This window comes from Cynocephalus volans, chromosome 7 (assembly GCF_027409185.1).
Source record: "Cynocephalus volans isolate mCynVol1 chromosome 7, mCynVol1.pri, whole genome shotgun sequence".
Classification (NCBI taxonomy): domain Eukaryota; kingdom Metazoa; phylum Chordata; class Mammalia; order Dermoptera; family Cynocephalidae; genus Cynocephalus; species Cynocephalus volans.
This window is the reverse complement of record NC_084466.1, coordinates 99,835,044-99,854,168: the sequence shown is the minus strand read 5'-3', so window position 1 is coordinate 99,854,168 and position 19,125 is coordinate 99,835,044. Positions and strand designations below refer to the sequence as shown.

The 19,125-nt window shown below is 46.6% G+C and overlaps 1 protein-coding gene across 1 annotated transcript in view; it reads left to right on the top strand.

Annotated features, from left to right (window-relative positions):
- HKDC1 (hexokinase domain containing 1) overlaps positions 1–19,125 on the top strand; it is a 43,653-nt gene that overhangs the window by 21,162 nt on the left and 3,366 nt on the right. Inside the window, exons 8-17 of the mRNA XM_063102806.1 lie at positions 250–405; positions 1,645–1,878; positions 2,840–3,144; positions 5,070–5,215; positions 5,308–5,427; positions 9,972–10,067; positions 10,235–10,334; positions 11,693–11,876; positions 13,869–14,024; positions 17,938–18,171. Of these exons, the coding sequence (XP_062958876.1) occupies positions 250–405; positions 1,645–1,878; positions 2,840–3,144; positions 5,070–5,215; positions 5,308–5,427; positions 9,972–10,067; positions 10,235–10,334; positions 11,693–11,876; positions 13,869–14,024; positions 17,938–18,171 (1,731 nt within the window). The remainder of the gene's footprint in view (positions 1–249; positions 406–1,644; positions 1,879–2,839; positions 3,145–5,069; positions 5,216–5,307; positions 5,428–9,971; positions 10,068–10,234; positions 10,335–11,692; positions 11,877–13,868; positions 14,025–17,937; positions 18,172–19,125) is intronic.

The following is a 19,125-nucleotide window of genomic DNA, read 5'->3' as shown; positions in this document are numbered from 1 at the left end:
AATGATCTGAGATAAAGATTCTTGGGATCCAGAGCTTTGAGAGCAGGGAGGAATCGTAGGTGTCCTCTAGCTCTCAGTTTATAGTGCAGCTCGTGGAGGATAGTGGTCTCCCAAGGGCATGCTGAGCTGGGCCTGGCCTGAGACCTTGGCTGCACATGTTCCTGACCATGGGCCGTGGCTCCTGGTCTTTGGGAAATGATGCTGTGTAACCAAAGGCACAGCTTCCACTGACGTGTGCACAAATTGCAGATTCGAGAAGATGATCAGCGGCCTGTACCTGGGGGAGCTTGTTAGGCTCATCTTGCTGAAGATGGCCAAGGCTGGCCTCCTGTTTGGCGGCGAGAAATCCTCTGCTCTGCATACCAAGGGCAAGATTGAAACACGACACGTGGCTGCCATGGAGAAGTAAGCTGCTGGCAGGTCCCTGCTGCCTTGACTCTGCAGAGGGTTAGGGTGGGTGGCCAAGGTGTGGTGTGCTCAGGGTGGTGGAACGACATGGGGACCAGGTCTTTTTGCTTTACCAGGAGGATTGCAGACCTGCACTGCTTCGGATGGTTTAGCAATTCCTGCTTGACTCAGGTGCAACATTCTTGTTGTTTTTATCAGCCAGGGACTCTCCTGTCAGAGGGCTACCCTATCCTTCTATTTGCTGCCCTCTACCTCTCTAAAGTGGTGACTTGTAGATTTTTTTAGGGTCACAGACCCATTTAAGAACTTGATTCAGGTTCTGGACCCTTTACCTCCAAAATGCACAATTTTGCTTAAGACATCAGGGTATCCTGGAATCTCTTAGAGCCCATGTGTGGAATCCAAGTGAAGGACTCTTGCTATAGCTGAGCCTTTTCCCTCTGGTCCCATCAGGGCTGGCTTCGGCTTTGGTGATTTGAGGCATCACACAGGTCTCTGGAGTGGGGAGCTGCTGGCCCCAGTTGACTTGGGGTCCTGCTCCTCAGTCATTGTCCTGAGCTTTGTCATTAGTTTAGACTCTGAGCTCAGCACTGTGGCATTGACCCCCAGAGTCTGTGTCTGTGCAGAGCTTGGCAGGGACAGAGTTTCTGTGAAAGGCAGAATGGCACAGGGTGGTTAAAAGTATGGGCTTGTAGGGCCGGCCCCGTGGCTCACTCGGGAGAGTGCAGCGCTGGTAGCACCGAGGCCGCAGGTTCGGATCCTATATAGGGATGGCCGGTGCACTCACTGGCTGAGCGTGGTGCGGACGACACCGTGCTGGGGGTTGCGATCCCCTTACCGGTCCAAAAAAAAAAAAAAAAGTATGGGCCTGTAATCTAACTGCTCTGTATTTAACTTCAGGTACTGGCTCTAGCACTTCTGAGCTGTGTGACCATGAACCAATTACTCTGTGACTCATATCTCTCATCTGTAAGACAGGGTAACGATGGTACTTCTCCTAGGATTGTTGTGAGGATTAAATGAGTTAATACATGTAAAATCCTTAGACAAGTACCTGGCACATAGTGAGTGCTCAATAAATGGTGGCTGCTTTCATCCATGTTAATATTGTTGTTATTATTTTACTATGTGCCAGACTATTTGTTTTCACAATCCTGAGAGGGGGAAAGCAGGTTTCCCCAGGAGGATACCCATGGGATGCAGAAGTGTGGTCCTCTCACTCTGTCCCCTGGTCAGGTATAAAGAAGGCCTTGCCAATACAAGAGAGATCCTGATGGACCTGGGCCTGGAGCCATCTGAGGCTGACTGCATCGCCGTCCAGCACGTCTGCACCATCGTCTCCTTCCGCTCAGCCAACCTCTGTGCAGCAGCCCTGGCAGCCATCCTGACACGTCTCCGAGAGAACAAGAAGCTGCCTCGGCTCCGGACCACGGTGGGCATGGATGGCACACTCTACAAGATACACCCTCAGTGAGTGCTGCCTACTAGCCCCCTCCCCCATACAAGCCTTCCCTGGGCCAGAGCCCAGTATTCTCTCCGGACTACACTGCTTCTCTGGGCAGCTGGACCCAACCACCTCCCATTGGTACTGAGATTACAAGGGAAAGGTGGGTCCATAGCCCACATTCACCTAGCTGGCTGGGTTGCTTTTGGAGATCACTCTTAAAGAAATATTCTGCTAAAGCCAATTTTCTTATTAGGAAAGCCATCCACTCCTGTGTCCACCCACCCATGTACCTATTCATCCATCCACCCACCCACTCATCCATCCATCCATCCATCCATATGCCCATCCATCCATCCATCCATCCATATGCTCATCCATCCATCCATATGCCCATCCATCCATCCATCCATCCATCCATATGCCCATCCATCCATCCATCCATTCATCTACTTATTTATTATGTATTACATACCCACTATGCAGTAAGATTGGAAAGTAAGATGCATCTCCTTAAAGATGGGGAAAAATAGGGGTGGCAGAGGTTGCCAAGTTCACACGAAGGATCCTGGTAGGAAGACACAGGGGAATGAGAGTTTCCCAGAGGGAGGGAGAAAGAAAGCCCTTTGGCTAACAGAGGTGGCCTTGGGAGTCAGGCGGTACACCCTGGAAAGAGCCGAGAAGGAAATCCTTCCCCTTTGGACTGAGATGATGCTCAGTCAGTATGTCACGTGTGGACATGCCCTCCTGGTTGAAATATTAGTTGGTAAAATAGGCACCTCCCTGAGCCTCACAAGCACCCCTTCTTCTGCCCCAGCTGTCCTAGTCCCTCCCCACTATCACCTCTGACCTCCCTATCATCCAGCAGCTAAAGGGGTGAGCCCTGGCCCAGCAGGACCCGTTCCATCGCCACACCTGCATCTGTTCCCATCAGCCGAGCCGAGCCTTTATGGTCGTTCAATATTTTACCATCACTCCTGTCTTAAGGTACCCCAAACGCCTGCACAAGGTGGTGAGGAAACTGGTCCCAAACTGTGACGTCCGCTTCCTCTTGTCGGAGAGTGGCAGCACCAAGGGGGCTGCCATGGTGACCGCGGTGGCCTCCCGCGTGCAGGCCCAGCGGAAGCAGATTGACGAGGTGCTGGCTTTGTTCCGGCTGGCCTGCGAGCAACTCGTGGGTGTGCAGCACAAGATGCGGGCTGAGCTCGAGTACGGGCTGAAGAGGAAGACGCACCCGCTGGCCACGGTCAAGATGCTGGCCACCTACGTGTGCGGGATGCCTGACGGCACAGGTGGGCTCCCACCAAACCTCCTTAAAGCCAGTTAGGCTTCTGGTTTTTAGAGCCTCGGATTCATGCCTGTAATGGAGGGAGGGGAGTAGGATGGAAGGTTAGTACTCCTTCTAACTTTTGTTAACCCAGGCATTTGCAGCGAGATGCTAAGTTAGGTTTTGTGCATGTGCATGTGTGCACGCGGGTGAGGTCATGAGTGTACCGCATACTGTGAGCAAACTGAAGACCTAGATCCTGTCCCCAGGAGCTTCCATTCAGATCCTGGGGTTGTCCGGGCTTGTCCTGCCCACTTCTCTGGCTGTTCTCTTCTGGGGCTGGCTTCTTCCTCTCTCCTCTCATCACCTTCTGCCCCTGACTCTTCCAACCTTTCATGCTTCTCCTGGTTCTGTGTACTCAGCTGAAAGAAGTCACTAAATAGTGGAGTCAGTTTTTTCTTTTTTTTTGGCGGCTGGCCAGTATGGGGGTCCAAACCCTTTGACTTTGGTGTTATAACACCAAGCTCTAATGAACTGAGCCACCCAGCCAGCCAAGGAGTCTGTTCTTCAGACAAGTTATTTTACCTCTTTGAATCTCATAAGCCTCTTCCAGAAATAATGACCTTAGTAAAATGCTTTACATCTTATAATTTGCTTTTGAACCTTTAATTTCAGTTTATTCTCGTAACCACTTTGTATGTCACCTAACGAGGGAATGGTTCCCATTTTATGGATGCAAAAACTGAGACTTGGAGAGGTTAGACGACCTGCTCAGGGTCCCACTGTGAATCTCTTAACAACAAAGATCTTGTGTAGAGCCAATATCCTTTGAGTTTATATGGGAGAAAAAACTAAGAACAGTAAAAGATATCATTCAATTATTCATCTTTTTCATTCCTTTAATCCTTCTTCCTTCACTGCTCAAAGTTTTATTAAGCACCTACTCTGTGTCAGGCTCCTCCTAGGCAGGATGGGAGAGCAGCGAGACACAGTCCCTGTCCTTGCAGGGCTCACAGTCTGTTGGGCTGGTGGACAGTGAACAAATAAATGCTGTACGAGATGTCAAGAAATGACAGGTGCTAGGAAGAAAACCAGGGCAGGATAGGGGTCAGAGAGACGGCTGGGAGTGACGTCGTTGGCAAATCCAGAAACAGCAAAAAGACCCGTGTGGCTAGAACGGAGTGAGTGAGGTGGAGACAGGTGGAGGGTTACAGCAACTCTGATGGGACATGGGACAAGTGAGAAGCACTGTGTTTGGTGGCCCCGTAGGATACCATGGAGGCAGGACTTGATCTGTTTCTCATTAGTCAGGTGGGGGTGTGGAGATCTGGGGAAGAGGAGTCAGGAAAAATCACTTCATGCTTGTGATGAACAATTGCTCTGGGCTGTGCAGACAGGACAGAAACAGCCTCCTGAGTCTCTTGCCGTCAGGGTAGCCTGGCCCGGATTCACTCTCGGAGGCCCCTTGAGTACAAGTACCACACATGTCCTTTACCAGATGCTCCACACCTGAACATGGTGACTTGGGACTCCCTAGAAGGCTGTCAGCCAATGGAGTTTAGAGCTGGAAGAGCCTTCCGAGGCCCAACCTCCTTCCTTTGCAGATATGGAAAGACGGAACCTGGCCTCACTTGCTCAAGATAAAAAGCCATTTCTCAGAACCCACAGGTCCCTTGGCTCTTTTCACAGCACCTCACTAGTGATATTGGGTGGTGCCCGGGCCTTTGCTACTGGAGAAGTGGAGGCCAAAGAAAGCAGTCTAGCTTCAGACAGGTGCGAGATGCCCTGATACTGTGCATGGTGACAGTCATGCCCCTTTCATCTGTGAGTCCCAGGAGGGCAGGCTCTGGGTCTTCTGGGCTTCGGCATCTCCTCTTCTCCCAATGCCCCGATATGAGTCTCTGCTTGGTATGTGCTGGTGGGATGCAGCCCCTGCTTTCTTCACCACAGAGAAAGGAAAGTTCCTTGCCCTCGATCTGGGGGGAACAAACTTCCGGGTCCTCCTGGTAAAGATCAGAAGTGGAAGGAAGTCAGTGCGAATGTACAACAAGATCTTCGCCATCCCCCTGGAGATCATGCAGGGCACTGGAGAGGAGGTAAGTGCCAGGCGGGGTTTTGTGCCATGTGAGTGCCACCCTGCCACCGCGTATCAGCAATGGCCCCGTGTGAATGCCCTCTCTCCCTGCAGCTGTTTGACCACATTGTGCAGTGCATCGCCGACTTCCTGGACTACATGGGCCTCAAGGGAGCCCGCCTGCCTCTTGGCTTCACGTTCTCATTTCCCTGCAGGCAGAAGAGCATTGACAAGGTAAGACAGCCCACCAGGTTCACAGCCAGCCCAGTGGGCTTCCTTCCTCCACCAGGGGCATCTCAAGGTACCTCTGAGTCACTGCTCATTTTATTTAGGGGTCTCAGGTTCAGGGCAGCTGGGGAAACATGATAGAGAATTCTAACCATTTAATGTTTTCTATTATGTTCCATTTCTCAATATTTTTTGGATTGAAGTTTACAAAAGGATTTAGAGTAGTATGCAATAAAGGGATACAGGCATAACACTGCTGTTAAGAGAGAGGTCAAGGCTGGACGATTGGCTCAGTTGGTTAGAGTGCGGACGTGGTTCAGATCCCCATGCCAGCCAGTCACCGAAAAAAAGAAAAGAGAGAGATACAGAGAGAGAGAGACAGAGAGAGGTCAAATCATATTAGGGAGAGAGAGAGATAATGACCAGTTAAGGCCACTTAGAACCATTGGGCAGTAATAGAATCTGTGTAATCCTAGGCAGCCAAGGTAAACATGGAAATGGTAGATTGTAGGGTTCCTGTCACCTGATGAAAGAAAGCTTACCAGTGCACCAGAAGAAATGCACTTCTTTCCTGATATTAGTATCTCAGAAGGAATTTATCACGTGGACACTTATTTAGTTGATGTTGAAGGACATCAGAGTCATTTCAATAGATAACTCATAATAATTTAAAAACCTTTATCACAAGGTCCTTCTTGGAATTCTTGGATAAAAACATTGCACCCAGGGTCAATTTTACGTGTGATGAGTGAGGGTCTTTTATTGGGAAGCTGGGACTTGGGTAGGCCAGGCACATAGCATTTCTGGTAAACCAGCGTAACAAAGAGGCAGCACCTAGAGACAACTAGGCACTGGATGCTTTCTGAGACTCACCCAGAGTTCCACTAGGTCAGGGGGGTCCCAGCCTGGAGCTGATGGGGGTTGGGTGAGGGTGGGCCTTTGGATGAGGCTGGGGCAGAGCTGTCTGTGCTGCAGATGGAGGGAGACAGGTTGCATTTCTGCCAGTTCCCACACAGTGCAGCCCTTAAACAGGCAGCCTTCTTGCAGGGACAGGCCCAGTGTCTTTCGCAAGGCAGGGAAGCACAGTGGTCAGGAGCTCTGAGGTCACGGGTTGCCTGGGTTGCAGCCCTGCTGGTAATGCTTCCTACCCCAATAACCTTGAGCAGACTGTTTGACTTCTCTAAGTCTCAGTAAAAATGGGGGTAACAGCACCCACCTTGTTAGGATAATTGTGAGGACTAAATGAGCTAAGGTGTATAAAATGCACAGCATGGTACCTGGCACAGAGCGAGCGCTCAAATCTCAGTATCATCATGAACTCTTGAGGCCGAACATAGTAGAAATTCAGTGTGGACAGGCCAAGATAATCTCAGGTGGTGGTGAGGCGGGGGTGCACTGTCACCTGGGGGCTCATGTAGCATCATGGTGGTACACTCTCTGCAACCCCTGGCCTTGGCTTTGCAGACTGACTCACCAGCTTGTGAAGTGGACCTTATCAGAGTGACATAAAGCAGAATACCACTTCCTGAATTAACAGGGAGAACCCTGGCCAGAACAGCAGATTAATCAGAAAGCTCATGACGATAATAATAATAAAAAAAACAACACATATTTAAGATTTTGTTTAATCCACCCAACGTCCCCATGAGGTATACCCTGTTTTTTTTAACTATTTTTTTTTTGTGGTAAAATATACATAACATAAAATTAACCACTGTAACCATTTTTAAGTGTAAAGTTCAGAGGCATTAAGTAACTCACGTTGTTGTTCTACTGTTACCACCTTCCATCTCCTGAACTTTTTCATCTCCCCAACTAAAACCCTGTACCTATTAAACACCGATTCCCCATCTTCTCTTCCCCCAACCCCTGGCAATCCCCATTCTACTCTCTGTCTCTATGAATTTGACTACTGTAGGTATCTCACATAAGTAGAATCATACAGTATTTGTCCTTTTGTGTCTGGCTTATTTCACTTGCATAGTGCCCTCAAGGTTCATCCGTGTTGTAGCATGTGTCAGAATTTCCTTCTGTTTAAGGCTAATATCCCATCACACGTGTACACACTGTTTTTAATCATCATTTTGTAGTTGAGAAAAATGGAGGCACAGAGAGGTTAGGTGAGTTGCCCAGGTTGCCACACCTGTAAGTAAATGGTGGTGAAGGTTCCAGCCCAGGACACCAGCCTGCAGAGTCCCTGGTCTTGCATGCCACCCTTTCAGGGTCCAGGACCTGGTGCCCAGGAGGCATGCTTTTGGTGCTGGTGTTTTTGAACCATTTTGGCCGTAATGCACGGCACACCCACATGTATATAATCAAAGCACAAACTCAAGAAATAATATTTGCCCTTATTATGGACATCCCATTCTATTTTCTATTCTATTTCATTTTTTCATGTGGGGAAATTGAGGCACATGGGTCTCAGGTGATGAGCAGGTGCAAAGTCAGAACTGAAGGGAGCTGTCTGGGGCTCCGAGGGCACCATCAAAGCACACGCTTCAGCAACCTACCCTTCCCCACCCGCTCACTCAGAGAACGCAGTGAAAGGGTTTCAGAAGGCGGAATCATCTGGCAACATGGCTGGAGATCTCAAAATTAAAAATGCACATCCTAAGAGCCAGCACATCTACTTCTCACACATGTGCCCAGGGAGGAATGAATGAGGATGTTCGCTACAGCTCCAAGCCAATAATGAAGACTTAGAAAAAACCCAAATGTCCGGTAATGGAGCGTAACTAAGTAAACTATGGGGTAGCAATCATATGCAATGAATACTTGATTTTTATTTGACAACCATATACATAATGCTTGTTCTGTGCCAGACACTGTTCTTAGTGCATCAAGGATATTGCCTAACCTACTTGGGAGGCAGCAGAGAGCAACGGTTAAGAGCACGGGCTCTGGAGCCAGGTTGCCTTGGCTTCTCCACGTACTGGCTGTGTGACCTTGGGCAAGTTACTTAACCTCTCTGTGCCTTGGTTTCCTCATTTGGAAAATGGGGATAAAAATAATACTTATTTTATAGGTGTGTTTCATGGATTTTAAAAAATTTCTGTGCAATTATATTCGAGGAATATTTTGCTCAGAGAAGGAATGTAGCAGTTACAATATTTTAACTTTTACAAGAGTAATGCTTCCCTGTATTACTGCTGCAATTAAAAATTAATACACGGTCGGGGAGAGGAGCTGTGTGCAGCTGTCTATGGTACTGAACGACCGACGAGCGCCAGGACACTGCTGACGAGCGCCAGGACACTGTTGCTCCTTTAAGCCAGGACGCAGGGCTCCAGGCCCCCAGCAGTTCTGAGAGGCTCATGAAGACACAAGAGGGAGAGGAGACCCATGGACAGCTGGAAGCAAAGCCACTGACAGCTGGGAGAAAAAAGAGAGCTTAACAAATTTTTTAAAAAATTTTTGTGTAATTGCCAATTTATAAGAAAAAGAGGTTTTTCAGTTGGGGCTGCCTCTCTAATGTTCCACATATATCAGCTAGGAAAGGAGAAAGGGGGTACAGTTTTCCAAGGACTGTGGAGAGAAGGAGAGAGACTGGGGCTTGCTGGCTGAGGGCCTCAGAGTAGGTGGCATCCAGCCACAGGGCTGGGGGCACTGCTGTCAGGTTTGCTGGCTGCCTCTCCTGTCCTAGGGGTTCTCCTGGCCTGGACACCCCACTTCTGCCTGCCCTCAGATCACCCCCAGATTTCCAGGCCATGGAGTCTGGGGCTAGACCAACTTCTGCCTCAGGCTAACAGTGTAACCTTGGGCTTCCTCTTAAAAATTAAAAATACTATTTTCTCTGTATTACAAAAAATTATGCATGTTAATTTGCAAAAATTAGAAAATATAGGCAGATAAAAAGGAGAGACTAAAGGGCACCCATAATCTTGCACACAGAGAGAACCATTGTCAATCTCCTTGATGTATATATTGTTCCAAAACTTTTTCCAGCTTGAGGGTGTGTGTGTGTGTGTGATTTTTTAAAATAAAAACAGGATCCGTATTTGTTTAATACACTTAAGTGTATTTGCTTAATACACTTAGCAGTGTATGGTGAACATCTTTTTCTAACATCCAACATTTCCTTACAGCATGATTTTTAATGGATTTATTATAACATTTGCTATATCAATGTATATAGATGGATCCATATTGTTGGAATTATAGGATGCCTCTAGTTTTTTGTTGTGGAATGAGGCTTTGATGAACATTTTGTAGCTTTACCTTTGATCATTTGTTTACCTGTCCTTGGCTAAATTAGAGGCAGGATCACTACGATCCAAGGCCTTTATTCTGTGCAGTCATGGCAGGGAGCATGATTTGACCCTTGACTATGAATTGCTGCAATGAGTCCACTCAGCAGTAGACCTTGTCTGAGCATCGTGCTCTGTGATGCTTCTGTGCCCAGTGTTAGGGCTGCAGAGGTGGAAGTATGGCCAAAAGGACATGGGCCTGACGAGTAATCGGCCGTAGTGCCTTGTATCCATTTGCCTGTGAGGTAGTGCAGTGGTCCCAGCAAACTATCGCTCAAATGGATTTCCCCTTCTCTCTCTCAGGGAACACTCATAGAATGGACGAAAGGCTTCAAGGCCACCGACTGTGAAGGGGAGGACGTGGTGGACATGCTCAGGGAAGCCATCAAGAGGAGAAATGTAGGATATGGTGTTGAGGCTCATGCCTGGCCTTGCTCCCTTTCCCCAGGCCCCTCTCCTCTGTCATCCTGCGCCCAGTCCCTGTGACTCTGGTCTCTGCCTGCCTTGGGCTGATGTGCCTCTTTGACTTGCACATTCTACTTACAGTAGAGCTGCTTCCTTTGCAGGAGTTTGACCTGGACATAGTTGCAGTTGTGAATGACACGGTGGGAACCATGATGACCTGTGGCTATGAAGATCCTAATTGTGAGATTGGCCTGATTGCAGGTACGTGGTCAGGCATAGCCCATTGGCCTAATCCTATTTGATCTTTTGGAGGTTCCCATTTAATATAGTAAGGGACAGGGCTGTGGGAGGTGGGGGAGTCATTGTTCTATTAAACAGAAGCTCTGTTCAAGGTGGAGATGAAGTTAAAATTGGGATTCCAGGTCACCTAATTCCTAAATCTTTACTTACTTTCTCCAATAAGGGTTCTAAGCCAAGGTCACCCTTTCTGTTGAGGAAGGAGAATGACACAGAAGGAAGGGATTTTCAAATTAGGGCACTGGGGCAGATTGTCTTGGGAGGAAGAAGAACACAGCTGGGTCATGTCGGTGTGGGACTGAGGGAGCTAGGTTTTCACTCTGGCTCCAATGTGTACCTCCTCTTCCTCTGAATTCTTCTGGCTCTCATGACACACAGAAGGAGAAGAGTTGGAAAGAAACTTAGGAGAGGGGAAGGGAGTGTCCTGAGTGATACAGGCATTTTAGGGGTCTTTGGGAGATGTCTGGCAGTGATTAAGGCCAAGAATGGATTCCGGGGGGGATGATTCTCTAAAAGGTGCGGGGATGGGTGGGATCTGAGCAGAGGGGGTGGGGACCAAGGACATTCCAGGCACAGGTTAGGTAATGAGAGAACCTGGGAAAGTTGTTCCAGTTGATTGTCCGGGCTTCCTGAATATGAGTATTAGCTGGAACAAGGAGATGGGGGTATATTGAGATATCTTCAGTGCCAGGTAAGAGGTTTCATGACCCTGTAACTCTTACTCACTTTGTGACCTTGGGCAGGTTGCTTATTCTGTCCGACTTGAGTTTCCTCATCTGTGGGAGGAGTTGAGGTAGATCTTGGAAAAGAGGTGAGGCCTATTTGATTGAACATAGTCGCTGCCTACACTGCTGTGTTGAGAATAGAGGCCAGGTTGTGGGCGAGGGAGAAGACGGTGGCTCACAGATGCCAGGCATTTGCTTATCCAAGACTAGATGATTCCTCATGGTCCCTTCCAGCTCTGACTTCTAATTCTTTGACTACTCGGGAGCTTTGTGTGCCTCTAGCTTAACAATAACAATGATGTTGGCGGGTACCATTTATCGAATACCTACCACGTGGAGGAAACTAACAAATATCACCTCATTTTTTTCTTTATAACAAATCCACAAGGCGTGCATTATTTCCTTTGTCCAGATGAAGAAAATGAGCCTGTGAAAGATGAGGTATTTGCCTCAGGTCAGCCAGCTCTGGGTGTAAAGCTGGAATCGCACCCCGTTGTGTTGGGCTCCAAGCCTGAGTTCTTATTCACTGCACTCCGCTGCCTCTCTGGGACCTGGTGGTGTCTCTGAAGACTAAAGTTCCTTCATGATTCCTTCCAGGAACGGGCAGCAACATGTGCTACATGGAGGAGATGAGGAACATCGAGCTGGTGGAAGGGGACAAAGGGAAGATGTGCATCAACACGGAATGGGGAGGATTTGGAGACAACGGCTGCATAGATGACATCCGGACCCAATACGACAAGGAGGTGGATGAGGGGTCCTTGAATCCTGGCAAGCAGAGGTGAAGAGGGCAGATGCGTGCACTTATGCAGGGTGTGCAGTGAGGAGCTTTACCAGATCTAAGGGAGGGCGCCAGGTTCATGTTATAGACACCATAGCTTCGTGTGTTTATTACAACTCTCCAGCAGGTGTCAGTCAAGAATCTTATCGGAACAAAAGCAAAATGGTATTTTAAGTTTCCAACAGTATAAGGCAGGAGTTCCTCTTTCTAATTACCAGAAGGCACCATAAGGGCTAGTGATGGCTCTGGAAGTGGATCAGAGGCTGTCAGAATGTCCATTTGCTGGGGGCCAGGTGTCACAGAGCAGGGCATCGTGACTTAGCCCTCCTGGGATGGGCTTTTCATAGGTCCAGTTTAGAGGTCAATATCCTTGGCCTTTCAAGAGCTGGCTGCGAGGTTGGTGACCTCTTCTGGGGGTGGGGAAGTGGCTGCCAGCGATGTGTGATGGTGCTGGTTCTCCACTATGATGTCGTGTCCTGCCGTGGGTCACAATCACTTGTGAGGTGTATTTCAATTACTAACCACAGTATTTTTATACTAGAAATAATGCTTGGCTTAAAAAATAGATTAGAGTAGATTTGTACTTCTGGTATACCTTCTTGTGTAGGAGAGAAAGGAGTAGACAGGGACAGAGCTAACAGGAGGAACTTGATGATTAACCTGGGCCCATCCACTAGAGCAGGAGTTGGCAAACTTTTTTTGTAAAGGCCAGATAGTAAATATTTTAGGTTTTGCAGGCCATATGGCCTTTGTCACAACGAAGCTCAGTGTCTTAATACATACAATAAGGGGATATATAGATGTACTGTGATGGGTGCTATCCCAGTTGACAGGCTGAGCACATAGGGCATGTGATGGGATGCCTGGGCCATGGATACCTTGGTGACTGTTGCACTGAGAATGTTGTCTAGAAAGAGGCTTGGGCAAGGCCAAGGCTAGCCTAGTGGTTTCTCACCTTCCTTTGGCACTAGAGGTTGTAGTGGTAAGCCCAGCCGAACTGAGGTTTGTTCCATAAAGGACCTTGTCTCTGAATCCCAAGTTGGGGCACCTGAGTACCATGGCTCTTCTCAAAGGGAGGTTCCCTTCTGACTTAGTTCTGTGCCTACATCACCTGGGGGCTCTCGTGTTTGGACTGAGAGTTTAAGGGGGCAGCACACTTGAACTTGCCTTGCAGTCACCATTATTTGTCTGCTCCAGTGTTGGTTCCTTGGACTGATGAGGTTCCAAGCGGTTAAGAGGACAGAAGTCCAGCACATGAGTCTTGAACCCACTCATGTTTCCTTGGACTCTGCAGGCAGTGGCTGTGAGGCTCTGCACCTCTGTTGTTCATAATGATGTATGTGTCATTGTTCCCATACCCATGCAGAATGCCTGTCAACACCTTGTCGGTTACATAGCCCCTTTCCCCTCTTGCTCCTTGCATCACGGAGCTCACAGCCTAGTAGAAAGGGGGAGGGGAACTAACTTTCTTTCACACATCCCTGGTGTGTGCAGGCACTTTAAATGTGTTGTCTTACAGGACAGAATCTCTAGTGGAACAGATTTCTTCAAATACTAAGCCAAGGAGAATCTTCAGTAGAACAGTTTTGTCATATAAAGCCAAGGAGAATTGGTTTGGGGGCCAGGAGCAGGACTAACTTTTGCTTAGAGCCTACTGTGTTCCAGATGCTTGCTTCCTACAGTCTTGAGGGGGTCACTGTTTTGCTCCCTATTTGTAGACAATGGCTTACAGTGCTTACTCGTGTCAAGCAGCTAGTACCTGTACGTGGCAGAGCTGGGACCTGGCTGCAAAGCCTGGCTCTCATATCATGCTGTCTCTGCATTGCCTCATTCTGGCCTGCTGCCCAAAGGAGCCTCACCAGACTGCTCTCAGCCAGGTGGCTGCAGATGCCAGTGGTGAACCTTCCACATCCAGACCTGTGGTCCTTTTGGGAACCACTCACCAGTGCTGGTTTTCCTGCCTCACCAACTTTATCTCTCTTCACCAAACAGATATGAGAAAATGACCAGTGGGATGTACCTAGGGGAGATTGTGCGGCAGATCCTGATCGACCTGACCAAGCAGGGCCTCCTCTTCCGAGGGCAGATTTCAGAGCGTCTCCGGACCAGGGGCATCTTTGAAACCAAGTTCCTATCCCAGATCGAAAGGTGATGTGTGATCAAGTTCACTTGCTTTGTGTGAGAGGCTCTAATTGGGACTGGGCTGCCATCACGCCAGGGTTGGGCAGATTTTAGATTTAAAAATAAAAACAGAAAGGCCCTGGCTAGGTAGGGGGTCACCTCCTGTGGATGCTTTCTCTCTCTAGCAGCATTGGGATCACAGCGCCTGGGGGCCCACAGCCAGCCTAGGCCTACGAGTGCTTAGCAGAAATGGATGAGGGCTGGCCAGTTAGCTCAGCTGGTCAGAGTGCCACCTTGTAACACCAAGGTCAAGTGTTTGGATCCCTGGACTGGCCAGCTGCCAAAACCCCAAAATAAATAAATAAATCAAAGGTCAAACAAAATAAACTGGACAAAGCCCTCTACTGAAGTTCCTAAATGGCTACACAGGAGTTAGGTTAAAGCTAATGAATAATCCTCTTTAATTCCTGAAAAGATGATGTGTTTATAATATGAAAGAAAAGTCTGAAAAGAAAAATCACACATATGCTCACTACTAAAGACAGCTATTTTGATTTTTGCATGTTATGTTTCCTTTTAGTTCCTGGATGCCTGCAAACAGTTATTCACTGTCATAATCATATTACATATATCATTCTGTATATCATTGACTCAGTTTTTTGTTCCTGGACATTTTCATTTAGGATTATTGTTTTTATTTTACTTTTTACTGTGAAAAGTTTTAAGCATACACAAAAGTAGAGGGAAAAGTAAAATGAACCCCAGTGTTTCCCTCACCACCTTCAATAACGATCAACTCATGGCCAAACTTGTGGCCTGTGTACTCCTGCTGTCCTGCCCCCAGGCTGGGTTAACTTGAAACAAATCCCACATTTTATGTCAGCTCATCTATAAATATTTCAAAATGTATTTCTAAAATGTAAGGTTCTTTTTTAAAAAAAATAACCACAGTACCATTATCACCCCTGAAATAGCTAATCTCATTAAAATATCCTGTTCGTGTTATTTCCTAAATCGCCAAAAATTAATGGTTTTCACAGTTCATTTGTTTGCATCTGTATGCAAACAAGGTTCAAACGTTGGTTGACGTGCTTCTTAAATCTCTTTTAATGTGTAGGTTTCCCCTCCTCTCTTATCTTCCCTTGTAATGTATTTGTTGAAGAAATTTACACCTTCTCCTATGTTTTTTATATTCTAGTCTTTGCTGATTGCAGCATTTAACAGTTTCCTCCGTCTCTTGTGTTCCTGAAAACTCATAGTTAGACCCAGGTGCTTGTTTAGATTCAGTGTCAAATTTTGGACAAGAATATTTCACAGGCAGCATTGAGTTGCCTGTCTGCTTCTCTTTTATGATGTGACTAATCATTGATACTTATTACCTAGATCTGTTATTTCACTAGAGATTGTAAATGGTGATAATTCTATGCTATCACTCCTGCATTTATTAGCTGGAATACTTCTAGAAAGAGAAACTTCCCCTTATCAACTCTTGGTGTAATTATCATTTTTAGTGGCTGCATAATGTTACCTTATTTTACTGTACTATAATTTACTGAACTTTCCCTTTAGTATAGGATGTCTAGCTTATAATTTATGAATTTCTGCTATTCTGAGTAATAGTATAATTATTTTTTTTGTACACAGTTATTTACATTTTATGAACTAATTCCTGAGGAGTAGAAACATATGGTTAACAGACGCATTTCCCTATGGACACACTACTATTTAAAAAGGTAGTTTCAGTTTCCGCCACCACCAGTTATGTACAAATGTGTCAGTTGCACAGCTTTTTGTACTAGCACTGGATGCTATCAGAGGCTTCCTGCTTGGAATTTCTCTCAATTTGCATTCATTCATTTAATTCTCCTGGTCTTTATGGTCAAATGCCAACAGGCCAAAAATAACTTTGCAGAGAGAAAAAAAAAAAAAAAAAAAGAAGACGTCTTATAAATGAAAGCAGTGTGCTTAATGAAGAAAATCAGACAGGTGGTTGCAGAGGAGTTCTTGCTGCCTAAGGAGCTGGTGGTAGAATCAGTAACCGCAGCAGCAATTCTGTGTTTTGAAGTGTTGGTTAGCAGGTGTTCAGCGTCCTTTTTCTGTCTTGTCTTAACCCATCAGATCTGAATGAACAGATTAGAAGTCATCACCTTTGGTGACCAGAAGGGGGATTTTCTTTTGCTGTGGGAAACAGTTTCTCCCTTATGTGCAGCAGAGAAGCAGATTGACTTGTCTTTGCCTTGCTTTTTTTTTTTTTGGTATGAATACAAAGTTTCTAAACAAATGCAGGTGGCAGCACCCGTATGCCTCCAGAAATATTAGCTTCTGCTGCACAAGAGATGTCTGCTTTAGATACTTTGATTTCTATAGTTTTTTTGAAAATACCTTCATGGAGTAAAAAGAAAATCATATCCATCTAGTGGCAATTGAAAAATAGTAGGTGTTCTGCTGACTGTGGTCCATTTCAAGCACGTTGACAACAGTAATTCTTAGGAGAAGAGCCCTGGGTTTACATTCTCAGAGCCTGAGTTTAATATTCATCTCACCGCTTAACCTGTTCATGCTGTGTGACCTGAGGCAGGTTGCTTCACCTCTCTGGACCTCAGTTTCCTTCTTTATAAGATAAATAATCGCTCTGTTGCTTAACCCTTGAGATTGCTCTGAGGATTGAGTAAAGGAATGTACATGAAAGAACTAGATAAATTGTGAAGGGCTAAGCCCTGGAAGGAATTGCAAGTTTTCTTTTCACACACACCTCAAATTCCCCATTTCCCCCCTCACTGTACAAATGTTACTCATTCATTTTAGAAAGTATGAAAACTACAAGTAAGCAAAAGGAAGAAAGTAAGAATGATCTGTAATGCTATTAACATCCAAATAGATTTTCTTCTGCTTTTTTTTTTCTTTTTTTTTGGTTTAAGGACAGTCATTAAAACAAACAAAAAACAAGTATTGTATCACACATAGTATTATGTAATCTATTTTTTCTCTATATCATTAATATTTTCCATGGCATTAAATATTTTCATGCGAACCCACCTTTAAGGTCTGCAAAGAATTCTATTGTCTGCCTATAGCACCATTTATCTGCTGAATCCCCTAGATAGTCATATAGGCTGTTTCTCAGTTGTTCTCCCCTAAGTATTACCTGAGATAGTCAAAAATATAACTTCCCATTGTTTAACTTGGGAATCAGAGCTCTGTTTAAGTACCATTAGTTATCATTAATTCCTTGCGAGATAATCAGGGTCTGGCTGTGAGGCCAGCCTGTCTCCACACGGGTGAGCTTGTCTGCACGTTTGGTTCTGTTGGTTCCCACTCTCTAAGGTGCTGATTTAGGTTGTATATTCATTTATTCACTTGCTCATTGAATGTACCCAGCCCTATGCTGGCTGCCATTGAGAGTATAGTCTTGTCCTCAAAGCGTATGTAGTCTAGTTGGGAAGAGAAAGCCAAGAATCAGAAAAGGTTAAATAGAAGGAAATTTGGCTTCCAGTAGAGGGGGACCAGAGTGCCGGCAGCTGGCACGGTCAGTGAGAGAGTGCTAGTGGTGTGAGGAGGCTTGTGTTTGAGCCCCTGCTCTCTCCTGTCTGAGAGGGCAAGTCTCTAGCACTTTGAACTTTGGACTACTCTTCTGGAGAAGGGGTACCTGGAGTGTTGGTTGCCAGATTTAATACAACTCCTAGTGAGATAATAGATGCAAACATACCTAACACAACAGGTGCTCACACTTTATTTTTTAAAGATGATGGAACTTCCTGGGGGTGGTGGACTTTCTTGAGTCTCAGCTTTTAAGGCATTCTGCTCCAGCTTAGCCATTGCCTGGGTCATTTTCTCCTCTCTCCTGCTAGGGCAGGTAGGGATGTGGAGGTTGCAAGTGACATTGAGCAGTTTTCAGGGCCCCAGGAAGCAGGTCCTGACATCCCGCTCTGCCTTCCTGCAGCGATCGGCTGGCCCTCCTCCAGGTCAGGAGGATCTTGCAGCAGCTGGGCCTGGACAGCACGTGCGAGGACAGCATTGTGGTGAAGGAGGTGTGCGGAGCTGTGTCCCGGCGGGCAGCCCAGCTCTGTGGCGCTGGCCTGGCTGCTGTCGTGGAAAAAAGGAGGGAAGACCAGGGCCTCGAGCACCTGAGAATCACCGTTGGTGTGGACGGAACCCTGTACAAGCTGCACCCTCAGTGAGTGCCCATGAGAGGTGGGGGGCGGGGGGCTGGGGGCCACGTGGACCTGGCACAGCCTCCTCATCTGCAGAGTGGGAAGATGTGTCCCCGTCCTTTTATGGAGAAGGAGTGCTGTGTGCTGGTAAAGTCATCTGTTGATTCTGACAGACAAGGTGTGAGCCTTGGGTGCCTCTGCTTCCAAATGGTACGATGTGGAAATAGTAGCCGCCCTCTCTAAACCCCAGGGTCAAGCAGTAACACCTCATAGACTCAATGCACGAAGATTCAGTGAGCAAATACATGTAAAGTGCTTCCCATAGTGTCCAGGAGATAGTTATTGTTATCATATCGAGGTATTCCCACTCGATCTTCCAGGAGGTAATGAGAACTGATTATTTTGCATGACACAGAGCATTTGTCAAATATGAGCTGGTTACCATTTAGTTAGCCCAGAGTCAGTGGATGGAAGGATTAAGAGCCCTGTCGGGAAACATGGGTTTGAATCCTGGCTCTGCCAGTTAGCAGCTGGGAGGCCTAGGGCCAGTTTCTTACCATCTTCGAGCCTCAGTTCTTTTTCTGTACAATGAGGACAAAAATCGTACCTACTTCATAGATTGTTGTGAGGATTGAGTTAAATAGTGTCTGTAGAGTGTGTGGCACACACAAAAGCTTCAATAATAAAAGCTATTATTTTTATTCAATGTTTCACATTTTGTTTTGGTGGAGAGGAAAAGTAATAACAAGCTTATAAAAATTTCAATCATGTTGAAGTGTACATGTTATTGTAATACTTAATCCTTAGCCCTTCCTATGATGCTAACTATTCAAAATAACTGACTGGGGTCTTCTCTTGGTTTTCCCCTTGGGGTCACATGTTTTTGGTTTGGTTCCTTCGAGTCTCTCCCTTGACCCAAGACTTGACCAAGGGATAAAAACCACATGACCATTTTAATAGGTGCAGGCAAAGCATTT